Source organism: Octopus bimaculoides, chromosome 15, assembly GCF_001194135.2.
Source record: "Octopus bimaculoides isolate UCB-OBI-ISO-001 chromosome 15, ASM119413v2, whole genome shotgun sequence".
Lineage (NCBI taxonomy): Eukaryota > Metazoa > Mollusca > Cephalopoda > Octopoda > Octopodidae > Octopus > Octopus bimaculoides.
This window is the reverse complement of record NC_068995.1, coordinates 15,097,089-15,108,065: the sequence shown is the minus strand read 5'-3', so window position 1 is coordinate 15,108,065 and position 10,977 is coordinate 15,097,089. Positions and strand designations below refer to the sequence as shown.

Here is a 10,977-nt window from a genome sequence, read left to right as displayed (position 1 = left end):
TATATATATATATATATATTGACATGGTTGTAACTGAACACAATTTGCAGTGAATTCAATGCTTCCAACCAGGTCAGACTGTACACAGCACACACTTCTACAGTAACTTAATCTGTTAAAAATAGCAGTCAAATCTCCTAAAAATCACCTGTCCAGGATTCAGTGACCACATTATATAATATAGTCACTAATATATGTATGTGTGTTAGCAACATAGGCAGTATTAATACTGAGAGGTAATATTTTATCTCCACTTAAACGTGGATGTTCTGTAACTGTTTCTTTCTCAATCTCTAGGTATGTGAAATGACAGCATCTGTTTCTGATGACCACAATATTTGTAGCTGTAATGTTGTCCAGACATTTCACGGTAGCTCTCCACAGACGTTACTCTCCCGAACATCGCTGATTCAACATCCCATTGACAAAAATCAACTATTGATATGTGCCAGTGAAGAATTAGCGTGTGCGGTAAGATTATAAAGAGACAAAATTTCCAATAATGCTATTTTTATTGTTACTCTGGAACGGTAAAAAAATGATTAATTTATTAAGATTTATTTAACAAATATCACTAAAACTTGTATATACAACTGCTTTGTTTTAGCTTAGTTCTGAAATGAAGCAAGCACGCCTCATGATTGCTCAACCTGCTAGAAATAGCAACCAAATCTCCTGGAGATTGCATCCTATGAGCTTAAAAAGAGAGAAAAAAAACTTAACATTATTGGAGAATGTGATACTTCTGAAGGACAAAAGTAATGGAATGGGCAATGCATTTTTATCTTAGGTCTGTTGAGCCAGTTGTTACCCCTACATGATGCAGATGAGTCAAGTCTTATCCTAAACAGCAAAGTCAGTTTCTCTCACAGTAGTTCTGAAATGTAGTTCATGGTGCACCATGAACTTTTGAAAATATAATTTAAAGGCTTTAGAAAATCCACAAGCTTGTTATACACAAGTACGATTACTAATAAGCAATAGTGATATGCTCCAGTAATTTTTAAAACGATCTCTGGCATACCAGTTTTGAAACAGATCTGTACATGTTTTCCGTAAGAAGTTCTATGACAGGTCAAAGAATTGTTTCCATACACACAAAGAATCTGCAGGTTGAACTCACAACCCAAGAGCTGCTTTGCAACTAGCACCACCAACTTTGGCTATTAGACATTGAAAGTGTCAAAACAGTTGCTTGGCTTTTTTGTCTTTCATTGCTTAACCAGAATCCCTGAGACTTGTGAGCAGAAATCTTCTGGCCCAAATGCTTGCAGTTGTCTCTGCTAAAGGCATACTGGGACCAGGCAGTAAATTTGGGTGAAAGATTGTCTGAAGTGCAGTCTCACCCACAGTTCACCATACCACCTTTAGCTATTTAAAAAAATTCAAATTTGGCAATGATTTGTACTGATACATCTCTCTTTATATTTCAGATTAATATTTGGGATGGAAAAACCTTTCAATATGTCCAAAAGTTGTCTTGTGGATCCCCTGTTCTTGATATTTGCTCCATCTCCACAAAAGACAATCATTATCTCCTAGCTTTAACCGAAAAACAAGTGAAACTTCACAAATGGTCTGAATCATAAATTCCTTGGACACGAACGTCACTACTTATGGAGAGAGAGAGACTATCAAATGTGAATTTGAAGTGAAACAGTCTTCTGCGAAGTTATTTCTCATTCCGTATTTCATTGAGGACATTGTTATAGCTCGTGGTTGAAGTGGACACTTTTAAAATTTAATTTTGTATTAAAATTATTTTTTAAAGAAACAATACATATTCGTTTTCAAACTTCTGTTGTGCCTGCTTTTTGGCTATTTATTGTAGATTCCTTTTCCAAGCTGACATTGGTAAGCCAAGACATCTATCCAGCAGTATTTTGATTAGATGCCCTTTCTAATACCAACTATTGTTTTTCAAGGAAAGCTTGGTTTGATCAAGTGAAACCACTGGATGAAACATTTTATTTATTGGATCAGAAACTTGCACAAAGCTATCGATACATAGCAGAGCCTCCAATGTGTGCTTTTAATTGTATATATAGTGCAGACCCTAAAAACTATAGGAAGCTGTTTTTGAAATTATACTCTGTGATTCAATTTAATTATCCACTCATATGTACTTCCTGTTGCTAACCCTCATCTGTTTTGCAAACGAAGAGCACTATATGATAGTGATAATTGTAATCAAGTGTCACCAACAGCCAAGACAGTAACACACAACAGGCTTTGGTTATTTAAGATTCCACAGATGCTGTGTTTTCAATTAATTTTACATAACAAAGAACTTAGTAAAATAACTTACTTATCATTCAGCTAGTGTTATGAACATTTCAATTCAGAGCTTACAAAAACAAAACATTTGTACTAGAGCCAGAGGCGGTTTCAGCCAGGTTGGTATCGAAAGGGTTAAAGAACATTAATTAGACACCATGCAACTCAACCATACCAGAGAAATCTCTAACACAGCCATTCCTGAAGAAGACAGGACTTGTTTACAGACTTCTATGTTAATTATAAAAAGAAATACATCCAGTAATAAGGACACCAACATAAGAGTGAAATCAAGAAAAGACAAATTATGGGTTTATGAAGTCCATTTATTTTGGCAATGTTTGAGAAACCAAGAATGTCCAACAAGGAACTATAACCAAACTGGTGAAGATTTGTTTTCCATTCTTACATCTTCAGCTTAGTACGTCTCCAATGTCTCCTCTTGGCATTGTATCTGAAAGAAATAAAATTAAAAAACATATAGTTATGATCAACTACACAAACCACTATCATCATCATCTACTTGCAAGGGTAGGACAAACTCTCACATACTACAGCCCTTGGTTGTAAACAGTCAAGTTCAACCTCCATCATAACTTTCCACTTGCATGATGCAACATATTCTAACCCAACTGTTATACACCTAATGCATCACATGACCAGGTCACATCAATCTGACTCCTATTATACTCAGTATTCACTAAGTGCCATAGTAGTCTGCCATTCATGCTTGCCAACATTAACCCTTTAGTGTTTAGACTGGCCATAATCATCCGAAATTATCCCCCCACATTTGTTCAAACCAGCCAAATCCAGCCGTATTAGATTTCTCTATGAAATGGCTAAAAACTAAACAAATCACATTATTGAATCCTATTATGTTTGGTATCAAGCAGCTTCCCCTACTGTGGAACTACTGGTATCCTGGATGGCATAACTATATTTTGTTTGATAGCAATACTATCACATATTCCTTTCATTTTATTACAAATAATGTTAAAGTGAGAAATACATAATTTTCAATGTTACACATTTGTATTTACTTTTGCTTCACTTGTTAATGAGTATTTTTGTTTTATTAGACGCATTCTGTTATGTAAATGTATTCATTAAATTGTACAAGAGTACATCAAAATTTCAACATGGTTTCTACAGCCAGATCTCCTGCATAACAACCATTTTACAGAGAACACTGGAAGCATTTTTATTATGTTACCAATAGAGAGGTTCCTCTGTCCCATGAAAGACTCTTCCGCTATAATGTAGCTATTCATTCGAAGCAATGGATTTTTAATAAATGACATAACCAGAACAAGAGAGTGGAAAGAAAAAAGTAGGAGTATGAGGGGGGGGGGAAGCAGGAAGGCAACTGATAGTAAGAGAGTGAGTGATAGCAGGAGGAGGAGGACAGTGAGTGCATATAGATTCAATACTATTATGTTACATAAGCAATATTATACAATATATAGGATATATATAAAACTAACCTCGTCGTATTGCCAGTCTTCATTCTGACCCACTGTGGGACAGGGCGATTCTGTTTCATTTTCTTCGCCAACTTCATCTTTGTTCTAAAGGATTTGTGGGCACCCTATACAAGGTAAGAAAAGCAATTAACAAATTACAGGTGACAAAAAAAGAAAAGGCATAAAAGATGAGTAGGAAAAAGTTGATTATGGTCTATGAAGATGACTACGGTGAGGAACTTGGATTATTTTGATACCATAAATGATATAAAAATGTTAAATGAAGAAGTCATCAGCAATTCATCTCTCATACATTTTTCATTGAAGAGGCAAATGAATGGTGAAATTTAAATTAACTTAAGCTATTTGAACCTACAAAAACACACCAGAGTAAGCTGTGATTGTTACAGTTATACATTCAGCAGATGTAATTCATCATTAAAAAATCAGTAGAACTAGTTTTAAAATTTCATCATCAAATATAACTGCAGCAAAATTCAAAATAATTGGCTAACAAATAAAATAAATTCCCTTGTAGCAAGAGTATTTCAGAAATTTCAGCAGTCCTTACATTGTTTCACATTAAGCCAAAATCTGTTATTTCTATGACAAAACTTTTACACACCAGAGACGTCCCTGATTCTGTGATTCAAGCCTCTTGTTTTAGTGTGATCTAAATTAAGATCTCTTATCAAAACCACATGCTAATTTGTTCCAAACAGTGCTAAATTCTGCTATTTTAAAAACTGAAACAAATGCAGCATATTTCAACAGAAATACATTAACAAAATGGTCAACATAGAAACAGCAGCCAGATCTCTTTTTAACCAAGTCTTTTGAAGATCGTATCTAGCACAAGGCACATAATGCCCGAAAGGGTTTACAAAACCAAAAAGATACTATTTCACTTTATGGGTGAGTTACAATATCAATATGAAAAGGCTTCTGCTTGGTGACAATCCAGAATTTTTTGGAAAAAGTATGGAATTAGATTTAAACCTAAATCATTAATAACACCCAATTACCTTCAAGGATAATTTGCCACAAGAGTCTGACTATATGACCCAATGGCATTTAACATATTCCCTAACCTATTAGCATTCAGACTGCTATCAAATGTAATGCTTATTTAGTCACATTACCGTAAATTAATCCTGCATTATCTCAAAGCTTTGAGATTTCACTGATGCGATTGTTTACTTTAAGGATAGCATTGTAGGCTTAGGTGAGAGGCTGGATCTGACCAGTATAAATGCTAAAAAGTCATTAAACAGACACCAGTATAATAATAATAATCCTTTCTACTAAATGCACAAGGCCTGAAATGTGGGGGGAGGGGACTAGCCGATTACATCAACCCCAGTGTTTCACTGATACTTAATTTATCAACCCCGAAAGGATGAAAAAAGTTGACGCCAGCAGAATTTGAACTCAGAACATAGTGAAAGGCAAAATACTGCTAAGCACTTTGTCCAGTGTGCTAATGATTCTACCAGCTCACCATCATAATAATAATTGTTGTAGTCATATTTTCAGAGAATGTAATCAGCACTAAAACATCAGCAGCAGAACTAGTTTTGAAGTTTCATCACAAAATACAACTACAACACAGAAACTCAGTAAATGCTTTAACCGAAGCCTAACAGCAACATTCTTTATTCTAAAACTTGTCATACTTCAGCATTAATTACTATTCCTTCAGAAACACTCAACGATTCTAGGCTTCCACATGCTAAGTTTTGTGAAACACAGAGCTGATAGAATTTATGTGGTTTAATAAACTTAGTTCATGATCCACTAGCAAATATTTCGCAAAGGTGATCCCATTTCACTAATGAGGCATTGGCTGACTGCCAGATGTTACAGAATCAATTAAGCTGTTAGAATGTTGAAAGAAATGTATTGTGGTCTTTGTTCCAGCTCTCTTGGTGAAATCACATTTGCTTGTCCAAGCCATGCCAAGCATGGAACATTGACGTTAAATGATGGCACTTGCCTAAAGTGTCATGCAGAAACCGTGTGACCATAAAGTGAAATCCATATGCACATGGTAATACCCACACCTCAGTCATGCAAGGTTCTGCACAACACAATCACCATCTAAACTGACCATACTCTTGCACCTACCCTACAATGTTATTCTAAAAATAAACAATCACATCATCAAAGCAATGCCAGATAATTTAAAACACTGTGAAAAAAATAAGCACTATATTCAGAGTAGTCCGAACACCAAAAGGTTGATGTCCACTTTTACATGCTTGTATGAGTTGGATGGAGTTTACTGGGGCAGATTGTCTGTAGCTGGATGCCTGTCCTGTCACCAACATTCAGTTTCTAAGCAATATTTCCCCCATGGCCAGACATTCTCATAGAATATTGGAATTTTACAAGTATCATAAAATGTCAAAACAGACGCAAACAGAATGGGTTTTTTCAATTTTTATCTACCAAATTCACTCATAAGGTTTTGGTCAGCTATAGAAGACACTCCCCACAAGGTGCCACACAGTGGGACTGTTAACTGGAACCATGTGGCTGGGAAACAAACATCTGACCACACTGCCACATAAAAAGCATCCAGCAAATTCTGTGAAGTGGTTGGTGTTAGAAAGGGCATCTTACCATAGAAACCAGGCCATATCAGACTGGAACCTGATGCAGATCACCAGCTTGGGTCAAACAGTCCATCCCATGCCAGCATGGAAAACAGATGTATCAAATACGTTTTACATTTACTCTGTTATAAATTAAAGCAGTAATGAAAATCCACTTCCACATAAAAAGAAATGGGAAAAGTGACTAATTCCTACAATTTGCTTAGTCTCTTTGTTCACTCTTACATAAATGAACTGAGGTTAAATTCAAACAATAATAGTTAACTGATTGCAGTGGTCTGAATTTACAAGTTAGAATTGTGTGACTGTTGTAGTTATATTTTCAGCAAGTGTTGTCATCACTAAAACATCAGTAGCAGAACTAGTATTTCATCATCAAATATAACTAAAACATATCACAACTCTATCCAAATCAGTGTAATTCTAAATTATTACACCATCAACAACTTGTTCAGGCCTCTAGTTTTGTGCTCTTCTTGTCTACATGTTGGAAAGAAGACTGGTGGTTGGTGTCTCTTAAGGTATTTTTGCACAGTCCAAAAAAAAAAAAAACTGATTAGGACGCAGTTTAGTCCAGTACCCTACAATTCCAAGTTCAAATTCTACTGGAGTCTTTTATCCTTCACCACTATGAATAAACATCATATCAATTTTTATATAGAAATATCAAAATACATTTGATTACTTTCCGAACAGGCACTTAATACTTTTTGATGGTTCATTAACAATAATTGTGTGCTCATGAGTAGCAATTTTTAACCTATTCTTCTATCCATTTGTGTTTCATTTACAGTTGGTCTATATCTTCTACCTTTCACTTGTTTCAGTCATGCTGGAGCATCACTTTGAAGAATCTTCAGTACTTATACAAAGATAAGCTGGGTTTCTTTCAGTTTCCACCTACCAAATCCACTCACAGGCTATAATAGCAGACACTTGCCCAAAGCACAATGTAGTGCAACTAAAACCAGAACCATGTGGTTGGGAAGCAAGCTTCTTATGGCACTGCTGCACCTCTATTTTTATAGAATTCCTGTTGTCAAGGCAATTGGACCAAATGAAAGTTTACAGATTCATTACACCATTTAAGATAAATAGACAACTGGGGATTAGTAAACTATGCATCACATAGTGCAGATATTACAGACTTCTAGTCAAGGAAGTTTAATGCTGTTGATTCCTTGGCGGGGAGGCAGTATCCGTGACTGGTTAACAGGACCTGGGTTTGGGAAAAGTATCTCCTCAAACTAAGAAACCTGGTCTGAATGCCTCGAGTAGAATGGACTCCAGTAATGGCACTAAGTGCCAGGTAGAAGTGTTAAGTGATGGATTGAGCTTACCACCCAAGTAGGCTAGAGATAGGATTTGGACTCAGAACACCAAGAATCCCAACTAATACCAAAACATTCAATACAATCGTCTCACACTTCCACATTGCATCAGTACTTTTTTTTTTTGCAACTCACATCTCAGAAGATGTAATTTTAATAATAAAATCATCATTTAACATCCATTTTCCCTGATGGCATTGGTCACACACTTTGACAAGAGCTGCTAACGACATCTGTCTGCTTTGGCATGGCATCTTTGGCTGGATGCCTTTCCTAACACCAAGCACTTTGTAGTATGTACTGGGTTCTTTGTATAAGTACCAGTGAGGTCACTAATATTCAAGATGAATATTAGGGACCTTAATGGAGGGACAAGTGGTAGTGAGATTTGTGCCCGATGCTGTTGTTGATGATTAAACTATGAAAGCAAAACAGAAATGGGTAATAAAGAATTAATGTGGAAACCCGGCTCCAGAATGAGATAGGATCCTTCACCAAACCTCTGAGCCTACAAAAACTCAGCTAAATGGTTCTAGATTAAGTGATGTCCAGTATCAATCAGGATTTTCTGTCTGACCACATGGCTTCCACTCAACTGATACAGACTCCAGTTTCTGGGATAACAAAAATGCTGAGAACAGTGTATGGCACTACAGTCATGGTCACTGTTTATATATCCAACCAAGTGTTGGAGCTTACTTGACGTTTTCTATTGATAAATTTTACTCATTTTTTTTTTCATTTTTCTTGCTGGTAATACATATTAAAATGTATCAATATCCAAGAAATTACTAGATATACTAATGAGACAAAGGAAAATACATTTGATCAATAAATAAAATGAAAATATTCATACAAAAACCTTTCTGAAGATAAAGAATAATAATTTATCTAGCAAAACTTGGCATCAAAGCCATACTTTGATCATTTATACATAGCCCTAGACTCATGTGAATGTAGCAAAAATTCATAAATTTTTTTTTTTTCGAGCGTAAGAGGCCTACAAGTTGACAAATGCTAAATACTTCTGCAGTGGTCTCACTAGGATGAGATTATCAATAGCACTATTCTTAGTTCAAAGCAACACTGCACTCACCTAGTTAAATTTTTGCCCAATCAATTGTGCTCTAATTCTTTCAATAGCATTCATAATAACCTAGTCAAGAAGTTTTACGTCTCTGCATTTTCCCATAGCACCATCACTGCTATTGTAGCTGTTGACCATGATACTGCGACACAGGCCACTGGGCATAACACCAACTTATTCACCGTTCCATATCTCAACAGGTTTTTCTGAGGATCAGGAGAGGCTGTGACCCATTGGCTATAATAGTGTAAAGCTACTACTGTTGAGTCAAGGAGGTAGTTTTTCATGTGGTTGCTAAATCTGTTAAAAACAGCAGCTAGATTCTCCTTAAAACGACACACGTGCTATACTTGATCGTAAGTTTTGAATCAAAGTTGACGTGAAGCTTAATACCAAGAAACCTTGTCGCGTACGTATGTATATGGTAACATGTTGTTTGTTGGCATATGGCATTGATAAACCGTATAGCAACAAACTAACAATTTCCACGTGTTTTTCAACACACACCTTTTTCAGCTATTAACTTGTAAGGAATTTTTCTTTTTAAATTAATCCATCTTTCTAAAACCTTTCTCCGTCGGTGCACATTGGGATTAGACACTGAGGGAAAACCGCTGTAACTTATTTATTTTTTCATTTTGGCGATTTTCGCTTTCGATAATGTGTTCTACATATCACGGTCATGCGATTCCCCCTATAAATCGCCAAAATGAAAAATAAAAAAGTTACAGCGGTTTTCCCTCAGTGTCTAATCCCAATGTGTACCCCGTCTTTTATATATAAATAGCTGGTCATTTATTTGATGGCTTATCAAATGCCCATAGATTAAGTTATATATAGTAGAAACATGCTAAACATTATTAAATAAGTCGGACGAGGATCCATACTTACTAAATAATCTTTAAAAGTTCGCCGAGGCGATAACCGTTATATATACATATTAATTCACAATATGAAAGCATGGGGTACAAATATATATTTCTTTAAGCATTGTCATAAAATAGCGTGATATGCTAATGTATAACTGTTCAGCAGTCTGTTTAAGATCAGAAAATGAAATAATTCGAGGAATGAGAAAATTTTACAAACGTAATAACTATCTCGTGGGGAAAAATGCAATAATATATGAGCATTGTCTAATGAAATACAAACAAAATTTTTAAAATAGCTACAGATTCTTAATTGTTAAATATTAATTTATAAAAGAGCGATATTTTATGGACAGATGCTGGATAATTCATAGATAAATTAAGAGATATATTTTAACTCACCATCTTTGCCTCTATGCTCAACAATGTAAGCAACCGGAAAGGCTAAGTCAATATAAACGGAAGTAGAAGTCGAACCGCATACGACTGGCGTCCGATTGATTTAATTATGAGCATTAAATTTTCAGATAGTCATCAAAATCTTGCTTAATAATTAAAACATAAATTATTTTAAATTTATTAGAATTGAAATAACTGTGATTGAAATTTAAAATTTATAACACTATTAGTAATCATTCTGCGAGATCACTGCGCATCTAGCAACGCGTTGTTGGTGACGTTTTTAACCCGGGACTCTTGAATTCTCAAATTAACATACTTTCAAAGGTTTGTGCCTTGATAAACATTATTTTGTATAGTTTTAGTTTGGAAGATCGAATGGTCTTTTCATTATTATTCGTTGTTGTTTCTTTTTTTAATTATTCCACATTTTTATATATCTTAACTTTATGAAGAAATATTCCTTTTAATTAATGTTGTGAGTGAAAGTTTCGTGGTTGTACTTGTTTGACAAGGGATTTTGAGCTGAGCTCGTGTGTTGAAACTGAAATAATTGTATCATGTTTAGAAGCGAGTTTGCCTTTTAAAACAATAATACATTATTGATATATGTGTAGACTATAAGTAAATTGCACCGCCACAGTAAATTCCTGAAAATTATTTCTCAGGCTGGAATTTGAATTTAGATTGTAGAAAGAGAAAGACTCGACGCAGTCGAAGATTGAAATAATGAATTTGAGAATATAGAGGTTTGCAAAGAACGGTCAGTATAAACTCCTTAATGACGTTAAAACATTTAGAAGGTTGATTAATGAAAAATGTCTTGCGGTATTTAGTCACGGCTTTCCGTTTTGAGTTCAAGTCCTGCCCAGATCACCTTTGCATTTCATCCTTTCGGAATCAATAAAAGTAAAGTATCAGTCATGTACT

General features: G+C 35.1%; 2 protein-coding genes across 3 annotated transcripts in view; both read left to right on the top strand.

Annotated features, from left to right (window-relative positions):
• LOC106876863 (E3 ubiquitin-protein ligase RFWD3) overlaps positions 1 to 1,777 on the top strand; it is a 27,924-nt gene extending 26,147 nt beyond the window's left edge. For both annotated transcript variants that reach the window (XM_052973192.1, XM_052973193.1), the window contains exons 15-16: positions 298 to 471; positions 1,434 to 1,777. In XM_052973192.1, coding sequence (XP_052829152.1) covers positions 298 to 471; positions 1,434 to 1,589 — 330 coding nt within the window. In that variant the 3' untranslated portion in view covers positions 1,590 to 1,777. The remainder of the gene's footprint in view (positions 1 to 297; positions 472 to 1,433) is intronic.
• An 8,510-nt stretch (positions 1,778 to 10,287) lies between these two features.
• LOC106876859 (cytosolic carboxypeptidase 2) overlaps positions 10,288 to 10,977 on the top strand; it is a 54,753-nt gene continuing 54,063 nt past the window's right edge. Inside the window, exons 1-2 of the mRNA XM_052973453.1 lie at positions 10,288 to 10,374; positions 10,716 to 10,810. The gene's annotated coding sequence lies outside the window, so the exon portion shown is untranslated. The remainder of the gene's footprint in view (positions 10,375 to 10,715; positions 10,811 to 10,977) is intronic.